At 38.8% G+C, this 23,305-nt stretch overlaps 1 protein-coding gene across 9 annotated transcripts in view; it reads left to right on the top strand.

Annotated features, from left to right (window-relative positions):
- tead1b (TEA domain family member 1b) overlaps window positions 1–23,305 on the top strand; it is a 47,247-nt gene that overhangs the window by 9,860 nt on the left and 14,082 nt on the right. For all 9 annotated transcript variants that reach the window (XM_041063661.1, XM_041063593.1, XM_041063431.1 and 6 more), the window contains 2 exons: window positions 4,231–4,483; window positions 21,590–21,654. In XM_041063661.1, coding sequence (XP_040919595.1) covers window positions 4,336–4,483; window positions 21,590–21,654 — 213 coding nt within the window. In that variant the 5' untranslated portion in view covers window positions 4,231–4,335. The remainder of the gene's footprint in view (window positions 1–4,230; window positions 4,484–21,589; window positions 21,655–23,305) is intronic.

Below are 23,305 nucleotides of genomic sequence, written 5' to 3'. Positions count from 1 at the left end.
TCCGGGTACTCAAAGACATGTCAGAATCACAAAAGTCCATAAGATTTTATTAGCTAGTGGTGTATTTAATGCCAGTAAAATGATTCCTCCATCTGTTTGTAGCTGAGTGATTCACTGTTCATAAAGGCATTAGCTTTGTTAGTGGTCAAATTATATGAAGGAATAGCATTCATTTGAACATCATCCAATGTTAACACGTTGCTTTACATAACTTTTTGTAGAAGCCCATAAAGTTCTCATCATAATGTTAATTTATATATTTGTTAATTATAATGCTTATAATTCTTCAATAAATTATTTATAAATGTTAAATTGCATTAGTCTGCACCCATGTTTTATTCATGTTCAAATAAATTTGCACATTCTCCAAACATCTGCTATTTGCAGCTGAAGTTCAATTAAGTTTTTCACTTTAGTGTTAGCATTACTTACACTTTACGGATTTGTTGAAAGTGTATCCCCAAAGTGTTTAAGAAAGGATCAGGATGAAGTAGAACAGTAGAGCCGCAAGACCATGACAGACAAATTGTTTAGCACAGAAGCATACTTTGGACATCTGTTGAGGTTTTGCACTGCTTGGATAAAAATGTAAGGGACCAGTCTGCGAATGTAGTGATGTCAAAAAATCTCCAAAAATCTTTTCAAATTGCAGGGACTTTGTTTTGATGGAAATGTATGTGAAGCTTATGATGATTGATGATTCATGTGTGACAAAGAGCTGGGTATTTCTTGGCTAAAATCTAAAAGTGATTGTTTTAGAAGCTTTGTGTGGCTTGTAGGTATAACTTGTATTACTTCACTTGTGAGTGAATCCTCTGGGTCTTGGGGAATGCGGCTCTGCCTTGCATTGATAACCTATCAGGAGCACTTGAATGATTGCCCTGACTATGTCACAGATTATTATTACAAATTGGGAAATTATGTGTTGGTGCACAAAGCTGTCGTTTCTTTGAAGAGAGAGAGAGAGAGATGAAAGTTGAAAGTCAATTTAAACGGTGTTGTCTGTTTTTTTGTTTTATTTGGATTGGTTGACTTATTTTTTTTTCTCCGACAATGATCAGCATCCAGAAGATACTTTTGATGTCATATTAGAGAAAAGCGTGCTGGAGAAATATTGTTTATGGAGTAATATCTGTAGAAGTATTGATGTTTGTCTGTGGCAGAATGATTTGAGACATATCCAGGGATCTAGCTACTTCAAGATTCTTTAATTTTACGGCTTTGTGCTGAATAAGCATTGCATTACTCTTTTTAAGATTCTGATGTAGTTCTTACAAATCAGATAGTGGGTGGAGCTGAGGTTTGTATAATTCATTGTATGTTACTGTAACTAATGATTGTCAGGTGTGATGATAGAAGAAAGCACCTGCAGAACAGGGAAACATTAGTGTGCAAGAATCAATATGCAATATGGGCAGAGCCACAAAGTCACTAAAGAGTTATTATTGAGTTGTTTTGTCAACTTTAACAGCATTATAAAAAAAGATAACCAGTGATCATGGAAAACAGAAAATTGATAGAAATTCACAGAAAATTTTCAGAAGTTTGGAAGGATTTACAAAAAATGTTAGTTAAGCCATTTAGAAAAGCATTAGTTTAAAGAATGTTATAGTAGATTAGGCATTATAAAGCTTTAGTGAAACATACTGAAAGCAACTCTAGAGAAAATTGTCTATGCAAAGCCATGGCATTTTTGACTTTGCTTAAGCTTTTACAAACCAAAGTAAATCAGTGTTTGGACCTGATGAGGATAGAAACAAATATTTTCTTCAGAACCTCATCTTGCTATGAAAATGTAATCTGGAAGTGATTACCAGCACAGTTCATCATTTGCTTGGGATGAGAGGAGCACATCTAGCAAGAGTCCCAGCCTTTTAGTGGTTGAAATGGGAATTTTTTCCCCTCCCTCATCAGTTTGCGAGTTAGTTCTGCAGTGTCAGCAGTCAGCACACAAAAACGGAATTCAGTAAAAGCTCTCTCTGCTCTCTGGGAGTTTTTTTTCCCCCAACAGCTTGCTCCCATCCCCCCTTTCCCCCTCATGAACTGACATGCTGGAAGAAACATATGCTACTATTCCCACTTCCTGACAGCTTGTGCTGCTTGAATAGGAACTTGCTCAGGGAGGAAGCAGTTGTCTGGGAAGAGTGGAGAGATTAAGAAATGAGAAAAACCTCAGTGACTTTTCTGTAAAGGAAGTAAAACATTAAAATATTTTAAATAGTGAGTAAAGGGTAAAGACAATAGCAGCTTGCGAATTGTCAAATGTTGAGATTACTTTATATTGAAAGTCCAGTATTCTTCTGTGTTTGGTCCTGAGCTGACAGATAATAAGTCATACACATTTGGCATGTCGCTCAGTGTTAGAGTGACTTTGATTGCATGGAAGTAAAAGTCAGTGTCAGGGCAGTTTCACATAATGTTACACCAGAAGAGTGTTAGGGTCACCTTACATCTTGTGTAGTCTAAATTGCCTTAGACTAACAGCGTGTTACAAATGCTTTCCTGTGCTCTTTCGCGATCCCTTCATTATTTGTCCACATCAGCAGGACAACAGCAACAGCTGGAGTCCTGCATCAGTGTGCACACTGGATGTGTTCAGTCACAGTTCTGTTGTGCTCACCGAGAGCTCACAGCCCAGTATGCAGTCTTGTTCTTGCTATGTTTATGTGAAAAATAGACATCATAAAGCTTAATATAAGACAGCACTTGTTGCACTTGTAAAAGTAAAGAAAGAAATAGAGTCCAGTTTTGACTGCTGGTTACACTGTGTATTCCTTTCTGGATACTTGCCTTTCAGAAGCTGTGTCTTCATTGTATTCTTCTATGCTTTTGTGTTCAGTTCTTTGAAACATTTAGTGTCATGGATACATTATTTATTTACCCATAACTAAGACAGTTTTGCCTTACGTGCTTTGAGTTTACGTGTTTGCTTCAGCTGTGTTTTCTTTCCTCGCTGCAGCACTTTCAGTGTTAACTTTGCAAGATAAGCCATTTGATAAACAGATCTGTCCATTATTGTGAGGGTCTGCACAGCGCAAGTTCCGCAAATCCAGACTTTACATGGACTGTACACATGGACAACAATGTACAAACACATCCATCTATGCAGATACTCAGTGTACTATAAACAGAACCACGTGCATGTCTGCATGTTGCCTTTGTTTTCTTGGCTTCATTCACCCCTGAAGCCAGTACACCTCTACCATACAAATCGTACAAGTATAAACTCAACCAAAGTCTCTTGATGTCCTGGGTTGGACTCTGTGGCTGCTAACGCCACTGTATGCAGAATGCTTTCCATTCATGAAAGTCACACAGTGTAAATTGGCCGCAACACTGCTGAATCTCATTTTACCACACACACGTGCTTCAGTGGTGCCCCAGTAAAATACCATGATTAGTCACATCTGTGCATTCATGAAGCTGTATTGTGTAATAGTCATTTCCAATAATATGTGGGATGCTCTGCTGGTTTATGTTACTGGACATACTACGCATTCTGCTCCTTATTCTGTCACCATGCAATGATACAGTCCTCAGTTTATTAGCTGCACATGTCACCCAGGAGCTTGTTGGTCTGCTGGAGAGATGAGACTTTCCTTAGTTGTGTGAACAGCTTGGTAAGGCACACAGGGGGGATGCTGGTTGCTGGATTGTGTGCCGTAGTCTGTAAATGGCGGTTTTCTTGTGATGCCTATAGGTCTCCAGCCCTCTTTAAAATAAGCTCCTCTGTGTGGCTTGAGTGTCTGATGTCTGTATGCCATCATAGTGTGATGTTTGTGGTTGTCTGGCAATGTGACCTCTACAAATTAGTAGCCACAATGCTTTTTTTCTACATTCATTTTTGCAGCATAATCTTACACTTTGCAATGGAGATCAAATGCCAGTGCTTGAGGGCACCTTAGCAGTGGTGGTAATGATCATAGTCTTAAGCATTTATCTTGTCCTTAAACAACAAATTAAAAAAAAAATTTAACCTCTGTGTCCTGTCATTTAATAAGCGCCACAAGTCGATGAGTGAAAATGTTTCAGTTGTTTAAACCCACAGCATCCATTGTAAGTCAAGTCAACAACATTCTCTGTGATGTCCAAGTTTGTTTGGCTGCTTTTGCTCCATCAACTAACAGAGTGCATCATGTGTGTGTGTTTTTTTTTTCTTTAAAGCAGATGTCTGCTGTTCTGTTGTGGAGAATGACATTTTGGTTGTGTTTGTTTATTTGGGAATTCCAGGTCTCTCCCTAGTCTGCTCCAGGCTTCAGCTTGGAGAGCCCAACCGCCACGATTGATCCCAGCAGCTGGAGCGGCAGCGAGAGCCCTGCCGAGGACCTGGAGAGGATGAGCGACTCGGCAGACAAGCCCGTAGACAATGATGCCGAGGGTGTGTGGAGCCCTGACATTGAACAGAGCTTCCAGGAGGCCCTGGCTATCTATCCTCCTTGTGGACGCAGGAAGATAATCCTCTCTGATGAGGGAAAGATGTATGGTAAGTGCAGATGTGTGTATATCTGAGTTTTAAGCAAAATGTGTTATGTGTTGCATACTTTTTTAATAAGAACTGAAGGAGCTTTAAAGGAATAGCTTGACATTTAGGGGAATATTTGTTTTTTTGCTAAGAGCTAGATCAGAATATCGATGAGATTATCGTTATCCCCCTCATGCTTGTCCTTAAATATGAAGTTACTTAGCTTAGCATAGTTTAGCATAAAGACTAGAAACCAGACTCTTTCCAAAGGCGACAGAGTTGACAAAATCTGCCTATATGCACATCTAAAGCTCACAATGTTTGTTTAATATGTTCTGCAGGTATAATTTTTTGGTCTCCAGGAAGTAACTGTCCCTGGCCAAGAAATATACTGGCACATTACCCCACTGTGAAGACCACAGCCTGTCATTTTTTCACTTAGGTATTTGTAGGGATTCACTGCTGGCTGTGTAGTTTCATTTTTATCAGACAGACATGACAGTGGTATCAATGTCCTCATTTAAAATAAGGCAAAAATGTGAACATCCGTATTTTTCAAAATGAAAAAAAAAAAAAAGAATCAATATATGGTTGTGCTGAGTAATGTAACATTATAAGACTGTCAGTCTCATATTTATCTGTGATGTGTTCTGTGATGGTGGCCATACAGCCACTACTCTGGTTCACAAAAGTGCAAGTTTATAAGTAAAGCAGCATGAACTATTAGTCAGTAGCAGATGGTACTGCGGCTGCCACCAGCTGTGCCCCCTCTCCTCCCTCCACTTCCCCCCATTCCTGGCTGGGTGATGTCATGGAAAGAGGGAATATTTTCTCTCTGTGGTGTTGGACCGTCTCACAGCCTGTCAGTGTCAAGTGAAAGCAGAAAGCCCCTCAGAGCATTCGCTTGCAGCTGTCATGTGACCCCTCCGGCCAAACAAAATGTAAATTCTAGGAGTTGCAGTGAAACCCCTCAGCTGCCACTACAAAGATGTGGGCTCAGACAACAGGACCCTCCCTACTGTCTCTTCCTCTAATTCCCCCGTCCCCATACAGAGCGAAGCTGCCAGAGAAGCTGTCCCTCTGCCGTGGATTAAAGCATGACAATTCGGTTTTTCTAGAGTTACAAATGAGCAGTGCTAAGTGTAGGCCTCGCTGTTACTCAGCGGACATCCTTAATATGATGCAGATGTTCGGCTTTCTGGCAGACTGTGACATTAAAAATGTAAAAATATTCTTTTTAATATATTCTTTTTGACATGTCACGGACTAGTAGTAGTACTTGTACTTGTTGATTTGCATTTACTGTTTACCATAATGTAGGATCTTAAATGTAGGTTGTTGGTGCTTCTGTTTAAAATCTTACAATCAAATTAGATAAACAGATAAGAATTATTGTAATTGGCATGGGCAATAATAAACTGAGGCAAAACACAACCCTTTGAAATCTAACTCATGAAAATGGGTTATAGACAAACATGAGTAAATTGTGGACTGAAAGATGTCATCTTTCAAGTTTTCTTTCTCTGTGCTCTAAAAAGATTGCTACTTAAGAGAGATTCAAAACCCCAATAACAAACCCAAAGAAAGGTTTTGTTTTTGTGGTGTTGAATCCACCTTAAAATCTGCTGAGGAGACAACTGTAGGGTTGAGTAGACGTTCATCCTGCCAGATGTGCTCTGTATCTGGTTACACGTTGTCTCACCCGTTGCAGAATCCTTCGTCTGTCTGTCTGGTCTTACTGAATCAAAACTGTTGAACACTAGATTAATAGTAAAACGATTTTCATACACCTTCAAATGTAGAAACTGAAAATAAACAGCAGAGAAAGCTAACGCATGGTTAGATGTCGTAGAAGTGTGCCTGAAAACAGAGGTAAATGCTTGCTTCAGTTGCTGGAAAGAGCTATAGATTTTTTTCAATGTTTTTTGGTGATTAAAGGTGGATTATAGATGCAGTCCTCTTTCTTAACATATGAGAGTTTGGTGGGAGTATTTAACAGATTGCTGTCAGCCTCACGTATAGGACAGTGCTCATTGTGCAGCCCTGCAACTGTTGCTGCATCCCAGTGCCAATTCCATTATGCCATGAACTGTGACAATCCCCCAACGCCAGGAGGGTGCCATGGATCTTTCTTAAAGAAAAAAAAAGCAGTCATGTTTTATGTTGAATAGTTCCAGTTCATCATTAGTATGCAGTGTCTACCAAATATAAAACTAAACCAGGAAAATTGTAATACTAGAAATGTTGGCATTTGGAAGGAGCAGGACAATCTAGCAGGACAGAGTTGATGCCTACATTCATGCTGAAGTTGAAAATGTTTTGTAGCTATATCCCATGAATGATAGACAATAAGGCCATAGCTGTAGGGAGCGGCCAGTTTGATTACCTCAGTGTTAAAAATCACAATGAACTCAGTGTTGTGAATCTTTTGAGAAATGTTTGGAATGTGAGTCAATTCATTATTTTCCCTTTCTCCTCTGACACATTTAGAGTTTTTGTGAGCAAATCTTACAAAATACTTACCAGTGTTGCTGCCTTCCATTTCCTTACTCTTCTTTGTGTCAAAATAAACAAACACATTTTCACTCCTGCTATCTGCAGGACTGTATTATGTGAAGGCAGTCTTACATGTTCCGTTCAAAACAAGGGGTTTTATTTGTCTTGTTTAACCCTAAAGTACCCCCCCCCCCACCCCCACCCCGAGGATGAAAAATGTAGCTTCTTCCTCATCGTCTCTGCAGCATTCATCAAATGTGTGAAATATTGTATTGTATTATAAATATTGGAAAAATCACTATTCAGTGTTTAGTGGCAAAATTAATTTTGTTTTGTAAGGCATCAATAATTTAGGGGAAAAGTTTGCATTTTAATTTGCAGTTTCTATGTGTGACTGGTGAACCAATACAGACCTCAGACCTATCCCGTTCACTTATCCTGCAAGAGTATAAGATGTATTGTTATAGAATATGGATAAAAACAATCAAGTGTATATAGGAAATTTTACTATTTACAGAAGAGAATTCAACTGGAAAAATATTAAATGAAATCTAAGCCCTACCTGCATTCCCCCTATAAAAATAAAGATGCTCTCTTTGCCCTGTGAATATGTATTGCCTCAGATTTTCATTTGCTCTAGTAGTGGGCTTCTTTGGAATGCCATTGGAGTTAAGTAACCAGTGAAGTGGTTATCCTGCTACCAGGGATTGATTTGTCTAAAACAACCAGTGATTTGTCTTTTAAGAGGGGAAGGGCTCAGCTAACCATGGTGAGGCTGATATGGCACCGTGATTCAGGTCCATAGGGTTTATAACAGACATAGACACCATACAAAACCTCTCATGGCATCTGAGATGAAAGTTGGCTACACGGAGACAGGTATTTTGTAGTTGAGAGACCCTGGGGATGGCATAGTGTTCCATACACAGAGCTCATCACAAGAGGAGCCGCCCTGAGTGCCCTTAAGCCCTTTGTTATCCTGGGGTAGAGTGCAGTTAATTAGCAACAGTCTCTATAGCAACTGTGTTGCGGTACAAAACATTTTCTAATTTCTGCTTCTTAGCTTATTGTGGTGTTTACCTGAAGTGTTTCAGATGTGCTGAGACCAGTGTTGGCTGGCGTTGTGCCCATTCTCTGAGGCTAATTGTGACTGCAATGGAAGACACTACATCTGCATAGACTGCATCACCCGGCACTTGCCTTAGCCCCAGAGTTTACTTAGGAGAATATTTTAAAAAGTAAAGGAAAATGGAGGGCACTGGCCCCTAGCCAAAGGCCTAAGATTCTGCACTTGCATAATTCACCTGCTGTGCTAGGCTGCATTCATTTATCCCAGAAATAGAGTTGATAAATGAAACAACACGCTTCACTCAAATTGTATGTTTATTCATTGAGATATGTATTTGCACTTGCCCCGCAAGATAAATGATGGTGGTGAATGTTTCTCAGTTACTGTTTAGAAAAAAAAAAAGGAAGAACTGGTAATAAATATGTAAATACGTACTCTACTTGTAGGCTATACAACACATATAAAGTGTTTTTATTGTCTTCCTGAGGCCAACAGTTCACAGTCTATTGAGATGTTAATGGTGGAGACATATGTACCTTTAATGGCATTTTTTAGGCAGTCTTTGTGCCTGTGCCATTTAATATACTATCAGTCTGGTTCTGATAAACAGTAGTCGTAATCATACCTTTAATTTTACATATTTAAGCTGAAAATAATCAAAACAGTCAACAAATGATTGAAATCCATATACGTTGTAATATTCATGTTACAGGCGTACTGCTGGACACTACGCCTCAGTCCGCACGTGACTTTTGATGTAAAGCTTTTCCCGTTACCATTCTGCTGTTTGCTCTGCCATCTCGTCAGTGATCCAGCCCTAACCCCTCCTGTGGGAACTAAGTGGCGCTTGGTTTGCAGAGATGCCAAGGATGAGTTAGATATAATGAGCAGACCTGGCTTGCCCCCGATGGCCCAGCACTGTGCTCCTCTGGGTCTCGTCTCACCGGGCCGAGCATGCTCTGAGACAGAGCGAGCGGATCTGATCCTCCCTGCTGGGCGGATAATGAGGAATTCTGGGATCAGCTCAGGCTCCCCGAGTCACCTGCATTCACTCAGAATGGAGTGTGAGGAACTTCATTGCAGGAGAGGCATCACACACCTCCAGAATAATCCCTCATTTGTTCCCTTGCCATTGTCAGTGTAAGGCTACCGTGTTTTCACACACATGGTAGTGAAAAAAGTCCAATTATTTTATGTCTTTCTCAAAAGGAGTAACTGTTGAAAGTGTAAATAGTATTGATGCAGGTATGATGAGGGAAGGAAGAAGCCATTTTGAGTTACGATTCAAGATTTTAAGGTTGGGTTGTGATGAACTGGTTTTATATTCATCACGGGTCGCTATGGAGATGCTTTACACTTTTCTTAGCTTGATACAGTGATAGGGATCAAACATGTGCCTACGGTTAATGTGAATGGGTCAATGAGCACGAATCGACCTGAGTTTGTTACTCTTCTCCCGAACATGGTGGATCACATGTCAGACAGTGCTCTTCTCAACAGGGGTTTCTATTACAGATGGGAATTTTGGTTAATGTTATTGATGTTAATACAGCATTCACATAACCGACTACCTGGGTAATCTAAAAGTGAGAAAAGGGAGACAGAGAGAGAGATAGAGATAGAAACTAAGTGGAAACTGAGGCTCAGCTTTGCATTGTACTTATTTCATGTAGTGATATCCATGGACTCTATTGTTGCAGACTTCTAGAGATTAACTTATGACAACAATCTCCTGTGATTGGTCCAATAGAGAGGGTCATATATATGAAGGGTGTACCACTTTGTCTTCCTGCCTCTGCAGCATTGTGAAACACTTAAACTTAGACTGATTGTGTTTTTCAGGGCTAAAAGGCATGTGTACGTGTGTAATTCAAATAATATATGTTTTTATGTGATTTTTTTTTTCCATGCCTGTTTAAACAAGCCCTGATGATCCTGATGGTCCTGCTGCACCTGTTGTTTTGCACTGTGACGAGATGGACTCATGGGCCTAATATGCCCAGTAGACACCAGCCAGAGCATTTGGAGCTGACAAAAACATCCAGATAATAAATGACTTGAGATCAAGTTGATTTCACTGCACTTGTTTTACATCATTCAGTTCCTACATATCTTTAGCTTATCACCCATGTGTGTGTCTGTGGCTCTGAGAATGAGCAATTAATGAGACTCAGCCCCAAAATGGATCTACATTTAGAGCTCCCCTGTTGCTGAGCAGCAGAATTGATTTTGAAGTGCATATTATTTCATGGTAGTCTGTTCAGGGGGCAGATTTCAGCTCTAACTCATGTCCATGTTGTGGTGACCAAGCATAACATGTTGTGGCTTGTGTGAGATTCCAGTCTCCTGCCCACAGCCTCATGTTGTTGGGGGTTCATGCCTCACAGGGCTGCTTACTATGAACTGTGGTGATAGAGGGGCTCAAAGTGTAAGCAGTACTGATGTTGACCTGACTGTGAAGAGATGTTACTGGGATTTTATAGTACAAGAGCTACTTTCTGAGGCAGAGATCCTGCATTTTGCTTTGCGCATTGTACTTTCTATATCGATATTTATCACATTAACAAAATTTGCAGTGCAACATCATCTGAAGAAAGCGTCATGTGACAAGTTGAGTTTATACAGCACCTAATAGCAATACTTGATAATGCTTTCATAATCAAATTGTGCAGTGTATCACCTGAAAAATATTTCTGAATGCTATGTTTATGTTTGTATGTTTACTGCTTGTATTTTCAGATCTGCATTGTAAGGAGGCTAGACAGTCTGTGATTGTCAGACTGTGTGTGAAGTGTTTGCACTGAATGGTTGGATAGCAGGCCGTGGTTCTCTGCCTGCCTGAATCAGGAGTACATGGGGTGTGTCCCTGCTCTGAGGACTGTGTGAGGCCCTCTGAGCCAGGCTTCTGGTTTCAGGTTGCATGTTCCCAATTGGCTGCTTTTGTTTGACTAAAACACATTGAGACTCTGGGCTTCTTAAAGATGCAGTGTCACTTTTCGTGCTCTCTTCAAGAAAAATCATCAGTTTCATGTAGATTACATCATATCCCATTGATGAAACACTCTTATTCTGACGAGATCATCTCATACTGATGGGACCATTTTGTGTAATCAACATATGAATGGAATCTGAATGCCAGTGTTATTCTCTCATCCAGAGCACAGGGACTACACTCCAGTGCTAACACAGACTGACATCTCTTTCTGTGCTGTTTGTGAAATAGAGAAATGTCTCTCAACACTGAACAGGATCCCAGGAAATGAAGGAACACTGTAGCCGTAGCCATAAAGTGATCATATGCAATGCTGTGTTGTGGTGTGACCTTAACATGCTATGTATATGATCATTTCTATTATTATCTTTGTAATCTAAAAGTAAGTGTATGTTTATTATGTGCAGAGTATCTGGGGGTGTTTCGGACTTTGCCTCTCTCCGAAAATCTTGGATTCAATTACAACTTTCAGGCAAGACTCCCTAGGCTTGTGCTCATGATTACAAAAGAACGTGAGACAGGAAAGCCCATCATGACCACAAAGTTTGACTTTTCATTTATACATATTGGTCACAGCCAACATGTCTTCCTTTGTGCTCAGAAGCTGAATTGATCCTGAGAGATTGAAAATATTGATTTGACTCAGTGTCTTACTTTGTTGTGGAGAAGGGGGCAGTGCGCCTTCCTGACTGTTAGCGCCATGTTCACACATTGGACTTGCCACACAGCCAGTTCCTCGGGAGACTCATAATTACAGCCGTCCTTTCAGATTAGTCCAGCAGCCTGTCCAACTGTGGCTTCACTCCCTGGTCATTTATTTCATCCGTTTCCATCTCCTGAGAGGCACACCTCAACACAATGACCAGGCAGGCCTCTACAATAATGTATGTGATGATAAACACAGTGGCTCCTAATTGATAGAGTGATTCAGACAAGGGCTGGCTGTGCAAATTGGTCCCCTGTGAGTATACTGCACAGAGTTGGGACTAACGGGTTTCAGCTCTGGCCTTGTTTGAGAGACGTAGAGTGGGGAGAGAGGAAATGGAATGGGCTGGACCTGCTGAGTGATAAAGAGGCTGTCTTTGCCTCCTCAGCCCCGTCTGAATACAGGCACAGTTCAGCAGAGGTTGGCTGCTGTAATCCTCTCAGTGTCTCCAGGAAGGCTCAGGTTAGTGACCTGCTGCTTTGTGATGTCTTGTAAGATTTTGAGAGAACACCTCACCTTTAATCCCCCACTGTTCAACTAACACATTAGCTCAACCGCTCCTGACCCAGCCCCTGCGATAAAGCCTTTTATCCAGCTCAATAAGGTCATTTGAAGTTAAGTATTGATTTCTTTTGGTGTCCAGAGAAAAAAATGGATTTTTAAAGAGCTGTTAATTACAGTTGCACACTGCATTATATAGCGAACTTAATTTTGCTGGGGCTGGATTTTTAAACCCTGAGTGATACTTAGAATCATCAATTAAAGTCTGAAAATCTGTAATGTCTGTTAGCAGAGCTTCATTCCGTTGACTTCATTTTATATACATATGGATATATATTTGAGACATATACCATGTATCTGTGTGAAAACGTATGTTTACACACAGTTGCATACCATTTCTGCAGGTCACAGTAAGTGCACCACCATCCACCTGATTTCATATGTTCCATTTATTCATAAAAAACTGAGTGGAAATGCTGAAATCTCAAAAAAAAAAAAGTTTTTACACTTGGCTTAGGTGGAAAAGTTGGCATATTGATAAAAGCAAAGTGCAATGGAAACAGACTTGGTGAATTAATCATGACGTACATGAAGAGTGTGACTTCAAAGTCCACCGAAGGGTCTGCTGCTGAGACGAAAAAGAGCAACAGATGAAAACATCAGATCTGTGTGGAGCAACGAGGAGAGTGTAACCTTCATGAAACAAACAGAAATGACATGTTTCCTCACATTTTCACATTGTTATTGTTTGACGTTTGACTGGTTTTCTGGAAATTAAAGATTTGCGCTGAATTTGGATATAAATTTGGTCAGTGAAGCAATATGACTTGGGTTTGAGCACAGATTTAAAGTTTAAAAAAGCTCTCTATTCACCAGAAAGATGTATGTCTACTTTTCTAACCAGTTCAGCAGTATTAGACCCAAAGACACTGGACTTGTATGTGAGTAACCGCACATATGACAAAGAGTAAAAGCCCTAAGCAGGTAGAAAATAGAATTCAGACAAAACGGAAAACCTACTCAGTGTTTTGACTCTGTCTTTAGTTTAGAAATTCCCAGGCTTTGAAATAAATGAACTGCTCTTAATTGTAGGCTTTCTTGTTTTTATGTCCCTGCTTTTCTTGTCTAAATGAGGACTGAATAGAGCTGTTTCCTGTGGATATGGGAGGAACACCCATGTTCATGTGAGTCCAGAACTGAAAGCGCCTGTGAGAATTTTATGAGACATTAAAAGGACTGCTGTATGTAAATTAGTGTGTGCCGCTGAATCCAAAAAGTGTGAAATTCCAACAAGTTAAAAGCTTAAATGCATTAACCGTACATACAATAACAATGAAAAGTGATCAAACACTTGATGCATAAATCCAGAGTCAGTTTAATGAGAAGATAAATGGGCTTGAACTTTACTGTTCTAGCCTGCAGGCATGGGGATGGTGTGTGTGTGGTTGCGCGTGTGTGCATGCGCGCTTGTTTGTGTGCAAGAGTGTGAGTGTGTAGGAGGAGGGATTTCTATTGTGTGTCAGAGAATAGCTTTAGTGTTTGTGATCATCATGGTGTCACGCATATGACGTCTGGCCTTGAAGTCTTTCTTATAGACCCACACTTCCAGTAAAGGGCCCAACAATGCAAGAAGTTAAAGCACTTGTAACAAGCAGCTGGTGGACTGGAGTCAGATGTTATGATCAGCAGACATTATCTTCTGACTTCCACACGAGATTTCACTTCTGAAAGGGCCTGACTCTCTGACAGAGAGAAAAGACTTGTAAATGTTGGTGCTACACTTTCCTCGGGAAACACCTGCAGTTGCTGGCCAGCTGCAGACCTTATATTTAGTTGTAATTGTTTAAGCTTACATAACTGACATGTGTTGTTACCACAACAGTTGTGTGTGAGTCCTGTGAAATTATTCTTCACACAGGAACCTAGTCGTCAGCATAGTCTTTGGCCTCTCAGCCAGAGCTAACATAACGCTAAACTGATAGCATGGTATTTTCCTTCCAAAAAGGGCACTGTCAATTTTCTTTCAAGTCACAAGTCACAGCTTCTCCTCCACTTGGCAAGCATTGGTTTCCCATTGATATTGCAAGTAAAAGGCTTCCTGCCCCTGCCTGCTATTCCCAAAACCTGGGACGAATGCCTTCATATTGTTGGTTTAGTCTATTGTGATGCTAATGTCTGCCTGAGACCCTTGAGTCATCTATCACGGATGACAGGAAAGCTGGGGCCATTGTGTTGGCCTGCTGCATGGGCACACACACACACACACACACACACACACACACACAGAGTAGCAAACACATAATGAGTTGTGGTCTACATAACTTTAAAGTTGAAGAAACAAAATAGAGAGATTTATACCAACACACAAAATCAAATGTTTATTAAAAACTGATAAAGTATCGTGCAGAAATGTTCTTTGGGTTAATATGAAAAGTTGGAAGTGATTTGATTTAGGCAGTTATTTTCATTATTGATTAATTTGTTGATAATATTTGTCTTTATAAACTGACTAATTAATTAGTCTGCAAATGATAGTGAAAAACAAGCTGTGACAGCTCAAAGTAACATTTTAAAATTCTTGACACTTAATTTTCTGTCAGCTGACTGAAAGATTAATTGATTTTTGTCAGCAGTATTAGTTGCATACTTTGGAAATGAGTGGTGTATTGTAGCGTGGCAAATAATTGCTTTTTGTTTTTTTAAATAAATGATGAATCTTCCATTCACTTTATTAATTAATCAGTTGGTCTATAAAATGTCAGAAAACAATGAAAAATGCCCAATACAGTTTCCGAGAGGTGAATTCATCAGATGTCTCATTTGCCCAGCCAGTTGTCCAAAACCCCAAAATATTCTGTTTTCAGTAATGCTAAGACGAGGAAAAGCTGCAAATTCTCATATTTGAGAAACTGAAATAATCAAATGTTTGACATGTTTGCTTTAAAAGGGACTTAAATGATTATTTAATGATCATTTCCAGCCTTTTGTACCAAAACTACTTTCACTTTAAGCACAGTTTTATCATATTGTGATGTGTTTATTTCAAATAAAGAATTGAGTGAAGGGTTAATGATAGATGTGTTGGGCAGTGTCACATGTGTGCTCTCAGTTCTGTCAGGCCCTGCACACAGAGAGCCGAGTGGTAGAAGCCACACACATGTAGGCAATCTGCCGACTGATTCTTGGCCAGGCCCAGCGCTGTCTCATGGCAGAGTGCTGGGCCAGATGTGACTGTGGTTGTGCCTGCATTAGAAAAAAGTGCTGTTACAGGAAATGGATGCTTTTAAAAAGAGGAAAAGGAAAAAAACCAGACCAGAGCAGTAAAGTATTGTTCTTGCATCTCAAAGGATGTAACCAAGCCAGTTAAATTGTTTAATATGCCATAACTTAAATTAGCCTCAGTGTTTATGTTACACAGGTGCATAAAGGCATTGGTAATGAATTCAATGACAAGCCTTTGTGTTCGCATGCCAGTGGAGATTCAGCAGTGCTTTATTCAGTATTACTTCTGTATATTTATCATGGAAATTTAGAAGGATGATTTTAAAATTTATGTGGTATGGATTTTCCTGGTAATTCTCTTCTATTTTATATTATATTGATTTTGGAAAACCTGTTTTAATGAACAGATGAAATAGCTGTGGAAGTGGAACATTCTCTTTGGCATTGCAGCACTGCTGAAAGACCCATATTGACCCAATGATTAATTAATAAAAAACAAGAAAATTAGATTATGATTAATCGATTGTGAAAATAATTATTGGTTGAAGCCATACACTTTTGTTTTAATTGTCTGTAGGTGTATTTTTACAGCATATGTCATTAAAGACACTAAAAATCAAAATCACATATTAATGACCAAATGAGTACAATCAAAGTTAAAGTAAAAAAAATCTATATCTATCTGTCTATCTATCTATCTATCTATCTATCTATCTATCTATCTATCTATCTATCTATATATATATATATATATATATATATATATATATATATATATATATATATATATATATAACTTCTGACGCACATCCACTTTAAAACAGTGAGAGGGTCAGACAAAAACACAAATACTGTGTGTGTGTGTGTGTGTGTGTGTATAACCACATTTCTAATAGTGAGAGGCTGATACATAAAAAAACAGTTTTTCAGAGCGTGTAAATATTTCTAGCACAGCTACCGTAGAGTTTGATAACACAGCGTTTCCCAGCTATCTGAATCATCAACCGTAAAGGTCAGGTTTGGGAACTGGAGAACAAAGGCTTTTGTCCACATTCACCAGTAATCAAACAGGGTGTAATCCATTGTAGGAATGTCGAGGTGTACCTGTTTTTTCATAGGGAGAAGCTTTAAGAAACCAGAATGCAATATGAACCTAAAATATGTTGTTTTTGGAGTAAACGGCATAACTCCCACTTCACTTTTCCTTCACTGGAAAATCTCATTCTGTCTCTCTTGTTTTACTGCGAGGCTCCTAATATCAACAGGATGATGGAGGGAATTGCTATAAAAAAAGAAAATAATCATGATGCTGCAAGAAGCCATGTAGTGGCTCTAATAGCCCTTACACTTGAACTGACTAATGCAGTTGTTCCAGAATTTGAGGGTATAAATGTATTTTACAAGTAACTACACTGAATCATACTTTTATCAGCAGACAGAGAGGATGATTGCACTCATTTTCCTGTTTGGTTTTAGCTAGAGTTTGTACTGAAGGAGAAAAGAAGTCAAGCGCAAGACCCTCGGTTTGTGTTTTGGACGGCTATGTTCATTGTGAACCAACTCCATAAATGTCTAAAATGTTGACCGAAAATTAATCTGTGACTATTTTGACATTCGATTAATCTTTTAAGTCATTTTTAAATTAGAGATACCAAATATTTGATGGTTCCAGCTCCTCTATTGTGAAGATTTGCTGCTGTAATAAATTCAATGTCTTTGGGTTTTGACTGTTGGTCGTACTAAACAAACAATTCCAGACTTAAATAGCTTGGGCTTTAAGAAATTTTAGCTGGGGTTTTTCACTTTTTTTCTGACAGTCAAGTTAAAAAAAAAAGTTAAATGTTAGTTGCAGCCCTACTGCAAATATATATTTCAGTATTTACTTTGTATAGCTTTTCCGGGTTGAAGAGGCAGAGGCAGAATTGATAAAACAGTAGCTGTGCAAAATAGATGCAAAAGCCCTGTTCTGTCCTATGTGTTATCATGGTTGTTCAGTTTAAGTCATCAAATGTTGATTTAGACACCGAGGGTCTAATGGGAGGGTGTGGGAAGTTATTTCTGGGTGTGGTGTCTCTGAGGTTGGTCCACAGTGGACTGTGACAGTACACTCCATTGTTATTCAGCCTGTCCCAGGTTCCTTGGAGAAAGGATGCTGAGGGCCAAATTGGATTTCTGACTGAATGAGGAATCAGCTACTTGGGGATGGTCTAGAGAAAGCTGGGCCACCGTCTCTTTGTGGGGCTGCTGCTGGAGTGCCATTCATATGTCGCAGATCCTCCAGAGTCATTGAGATTCAGAGGAGAGTTCACTCTGGCCAGGTGGAGGGCTCCTCCAGCTGCTGAACAGCACAAATCTGCTCAGGGGTCACACTATAAATATTTAATCCTTTTCCTGCTGCTTTGAGTGACAGGAACACCCCATAAAGAGTTAATTTTCTCAGCCCTCTCCCAGCCTTGCTACAACTGCAGGTCTTTATTTAACCCTCAGGGCCTGACTCAGTTGCAGAAGCGTAGATCTTTCAAAACTAACAGTACAAAAACATTTCAAACAAAGGAAAGGCTTTGTTGAAAAAAGCAGTCAGGACTCATGATAAGATGACTTGCTAAAATTCAGAGTTTTGATCTTCACTTCTGCCTTGGTGTTTTTCTGTAAACCCTACTGAAATATCTGTGATATACTGCACTTTAGCTGTCGACTGACAGCTCTGAAATTATAATCTTTAAGGCGTTATACAAAGTGTAAAATACATTAGTCACTTGATGTGTCACTTTTAGTTGAGATTTAGTTGGCAAAAACTACCATTTAATTCACTGATAATGAAAGTTTTTTGTTTTTATTTTTTTAATTTGCCAAATAGCACTATTTTAGGATTTTTTTTACCATGGCATTTAATTTGGCACACTGGTTGGTTGACTGATGGTCCATTCATCCATCTTTCACATTGTGAATCAAAGAAATAATTTTGTTTTGTCCTGAATCTGGCAGCCTATTGCTGTGCTAAGCAGTTAAAAACTTTTTTACATTTTTAGACTCATTGCAGGTGCGTGTAGGTCTCCCAGCCTTTAAAATGTGCAGAAGCTTATAGATCTCATTAGGATCAACTAAGATCACAGTGTCACTGTATTCTTTATTACATGTATTTGTAGCTTTATTTTGCAGACATTAAAATGGTCAGGAACTTTTGCTACTGGCAAGTTTTGTTCATACATCAGAGGCTTCTATTTTGGTAACAGAAATGCTAATTATTTTTTTTAGATCACATTAGTCTACTATCCATCTCTACCATGCTGTGATGTTGTTTATGGCTCTGCTTGACTGCAGATCTTCTTCTGGGATAACATTTCATGGACAACAAAATTGTATGTGCTGCACTGGTGCAGCAGAATCAAAGAGGAATCTTTACTGTCAGGGGATTTGATAGAATGACCAGGGCACAAACCAGTGTGCATGTGAGCTCACTTATACTGAATGAACATAAAAGGCATTGCAAAACTTTGAACCAAATATGAATGCAGAGAAACTGAGAGTGAAATTGTTTCTGAGCTGGTTTTCTTTTCTAAAAGTTTGATATGGTTTGATTACTAATTTTGGTAATCAGATTTGAATTCAAATCTAACAAAAACTCAAACTGTGAGGACAAATCAAAGTTAGTATTTCAAGCGGTAAAATCAGCATATTCAGTCTTAATGAGGCCAGTTTGCTACAAAGGTAAAAATTGTCTGCTGTATTGTCTGGAAGATCATTTATTCATTAGTGTCTGAAAAAAATGCAGCACCTTATGAATTTCAGGTGGGTGAAGAGTTGTGTCTAAAGCACTTTTAGTCCTGAATGTGGACAGTCACATTTTTTTTTTTTTTTTTTTTTTTTTTTTGCAGGAGCAATTGTTTTGCAGTACAAACATAGGCAAGGGAAAAAAGAATGCAGGCCAGCCAGGACCCAATGAGCTTTTTTCCAGCTTGGTGAAAAGAATGAATTATTCAACAGTAAGCAAGCTTTCAGCTGGCCATTTGTGTGCTTTGATCTACGAATCAGGAGTTTGCATGAATGCCTGTATTGTCATGTTATGTTTCCACAGTGTGTGAATTATTGAAAATAGTGCAGGCCCCCACTTCATCTAGTAAAGTTTACACTGCAGGCACCCTGGATAGGCTGGTTGGAATTGTAAATCCCCAGATGTTGTTTATTTGTCCTGTGAGGTCACATGACTGGGTTCACTCAGGCTGGCCTTGCCTAAATGCTCAGCGTGAAAAGAGCTCTGGGGGCAACCTTCAACAAACTCCAACTTGACGTCAAACCCCACCCCTCCCCTCTCTACTCTGTGGAACAACAGAATGTTTAGGTGTGGCAGGCGGCCAGGTGCTACAGGTATTAAAGATCTCATGTTGCTGACAAGTGTGTAAACCGTATTTTTATTTAAACTCATAGAGCTTAGATGAAAGCTAAAATTTTACCTTTTACTGTTATGGTAAATTTTTCTATGATTAAAATCAGCAATTTTTTGAATGTAATTCATTTGAAAGAAAAAAAAAAATTTTTTTTTTTTTTTTGCAAAAGTGGCAAATATTCACTGGTTCCAGTGTTTTTTGTCTTTGGTGATAGTAAACTGAATTTTTGTGTTTTTAATAAAACAAGACATTTGAAGTTGTCATGGACTCAGGGACATTGCCGTTGTTCTATATTTGCTGACACTCTAAGGACCAGACAATTAAACTATTAATTAATCGGTAGATTAATCATTACTTGCAGCCCGACTAGATGGACATTTCAAGGTTGGAAATTAAAGCTGCTGTGCCCAGCCCACTTGATCACTGTTCTCTTGTCTATGGATCTATGTTATATTCTTCTCTTTTATGCATCTGAGCTTTACTCTTGTGCTCTATCACATTCTGTGATGCCTGATGTGCTGCCATTGATAGAAAATGCCTTTCTTCTGATTACCTGAGATACAGCTTATTAGCACATGTGTGATATGTTGTGGTCCCATTGTGTCTTAATAAAAGTAAGACCTTTAATTGATGATGATGTGAATGTAGAAAAATGTTTCATTATATTGAGGGTTTGGTGCATTTCATAGAGGAGTAGAGCAGATCCATGGCATTGGTTGGCTACAGCTGGACACATAATTAGAGTGCCTCCTTACCTATAATTTGTGTAATAGTTTTGGTTGGCGGCATGTTATTACCATATGAAAGGGCTAAGCAGGGGTCATGTGCATTGCTACAGCAATAAGGGCAGAGCTGAGGGCAGAAGAATGTTTCGAGCCGTTGTTAATTGGAAATCTCTACAAAGCTATGCTTTAATTATAATTTAGTCAGAGCTGCACTGTTTTAAACCCAATATATTCAGTTGCCATTATTTTCTGTAATAGTATGAACAGCTAGGTCTGTTTCCTTTCAAGGCATCAGGCTTTGAAGAGAATGAGATTGAATTAGATTAATTTGAAAGGCTGTGCTGCTGCTGCTGCTGCCAGTTTTTTTTTTTCATGCTAATGTCACATGGTGTTTTCACAGGGAAATTGGATCTGTTTTGTTTAGGAGATGTACATACCTTCTGTTTTGCAAGGTGGTAGACCTTATAGTCTACTTAATATCTTTGTGTATGAATCCATGACTACTGCCTAAAAAAGCTGTGAATAAAGCCACACATTAGTCAGATAGTTTTAAATTTTCATTATTCGCAATTAGTATGTTCCTAAATTCAAAGATATTTATGGAGTTGTGCCCAAAAAAAAAATCACCATACCACTTCTAACTTTATTATCACTTAATTGTAGTGCATTTGACTTTTTGTGGAGTTTTACCATTAATTAACTATTAATTGCCCCATACATTTGGCCTTCAGTCAGTCAAAGAAAGGATACACAGCGGTAGTACTGTGTATGTGTTGAGTGTTTATGAATATACACTGACAGATTTCAGTGATAAACTCAACTACAGTTTTTCTGTTAAAAAAAACTAAAACCAGAAGCAGCTAAACCACCTCAAGTGTATAAAAACACTAGAGGTTTCTCTGTATTCTCTGTATGTGTTTTCTAAATTTTCACAGGTTCCTTGATATTCTCAGTTTATCTCTAAATGTCTTTTGAAGGGGACTTTTTCTTTTACATTTAACTAATTTCCATTTGTTTTCTTGTCCACACAGGTCGAAATGAACTGATAGCAAGATACATCAAGCTTCGGACTGGGAAGACGAGGACTCGGAAGCAGGTAAGATGAGACAGGAGATGTGTCTGTCGCCCAAGTGTCAGAGGGCTGTCAAATCTTGTGTGCAGACTTTTTCCTTTGTTTCTGCAGGAGAAAAACACAGCTAGACAAAGAATAACACAATGCTAAGCTGTCGAGGGGGACTTCTGAGGCTGACAAGTTCTCTGTCACTGCTGTGTTACATGAACAGATGTTCCTGGATTATGACTTTTCCAAAATTGTCCATTTTACTTGTACTTAAAAGTACATATATATATAAAAACTATAGCTGTGGCAGGTTTGTACAGGAAATTGATTCTTTAATTTCCCCTTTTAAAAGCTTTTATTAACAGCATGTCAACCTTTTACTTAAAATGCAGCCTTTTATTTTCTACAATAAACATCACTGATGTAATTTGAAAAGAGGGAAGCCACTGTGGCTTAATAGTCCAAGTATTCCTTCTTGGTCATAGAGGCCTTTATTAAGTATTAGAGTATTTTCTGTAGTCAGTGTGGGAGAGTGTATCCTGCCTTCTGTGTGCATAGCAGACACACTACTCCTACCACAGAGTTGAACTCAGATTTCTGAATCAAACTGTGATGGATTTATTCATCTGTGCTGTAATATTTCAGGTAATAAATTATATGTAAATAAAACAGAATTCAGGGCTCTTAGTCTTTCTCTTATATGTATATGATTATCATGGTGCTGTTGATTCTTATTCAAATGACCTGACAATGAACAGCTCTCATGGTGCTTCAGTAACAGTAAGAAACCCACTGATTGATCTTCCTTCTAAACAGGAAATTCCCTGTATGACCGCTGACTTTAATGACAATGATAAACTAGCCGGTGACTACAGTGACATTCGATCAGTGTGTGTGTGAATTGATCAGTCTGGACCAGAACGATGGTGTGGTTTCTCTCTCTGTGACTCTTCTCCTCAACACAGAATCAGAATGAGAGAGAGAGTTGTTTACCGTACATCTACACCAAGAAACACAGATCTGTTTCCACTGTTAGTTTAAATGTATGATGTGTGTGCAGTTACTGTGTTATGTTAAGGCTGCAACCAGCAGTTATTTTCACCAGAGCTGTAATGTTAAATAGATTGAGATTAAATTCATCTGCAGCAATTTTGATTACCAAATAATCGTTTAAATTGTTTTTTAAGCAAATTTGTCAAAAATTTCCCAGTTTCAGCTTCTCAGATGCCACAAACAAAAATTTTGTTAGGCAAAAAAAAAACAGAAAAAAAACTAAACCCAGTTTGAATAGATCAGCTTGGGCTTTAGGGAATTATGGTGGACATTTTCTTTTTTGTATCTTCTTACATTTTACAGTCTAAACAATCAATTAATCAAAAACACAATTATAGCAACTCACAGATGTTGAATTGAAAATAATATAAAACAAAGGAAATCCTCACTTTGGAAAAGCTGGAGCCAAAGAATGCTTGGCATTTTTGCTTGACAAATGATGGAAATGATTGATTATTAAAATAGTTGCTGATTCATTTTCTGTTGATCAATTAATCAACTCATTGTTTTAGCAGTTTATTTTTTGTATCAACCTGAATAGCAAGAAAATGTGCTCAGGTTAACTGATCAAGTGCCCTTTTTTTGTTAAATCACTCCATTCCTGCTAGAAAACTCACTGTGATTTGCGCGAACA

This window comes from Toxotes jaculatrix, chromosome 1 (assembly GCF_017976425.1).
Source record: "Toxotes jaculatrix isolate fToxJac2 chromosome 1, fToxJac2.pri, whole genome shotgun sequence".
NCBI lineage: Eukaryota > Metazoa > Chordata > Actinopteri > Toxotidae > Toxotes > Toxotes jaculatrix.
Note: the sequence above shows the minus strand (reverse complement) of the source record. Positions and strands in the feature narration are given on the sequence as shown.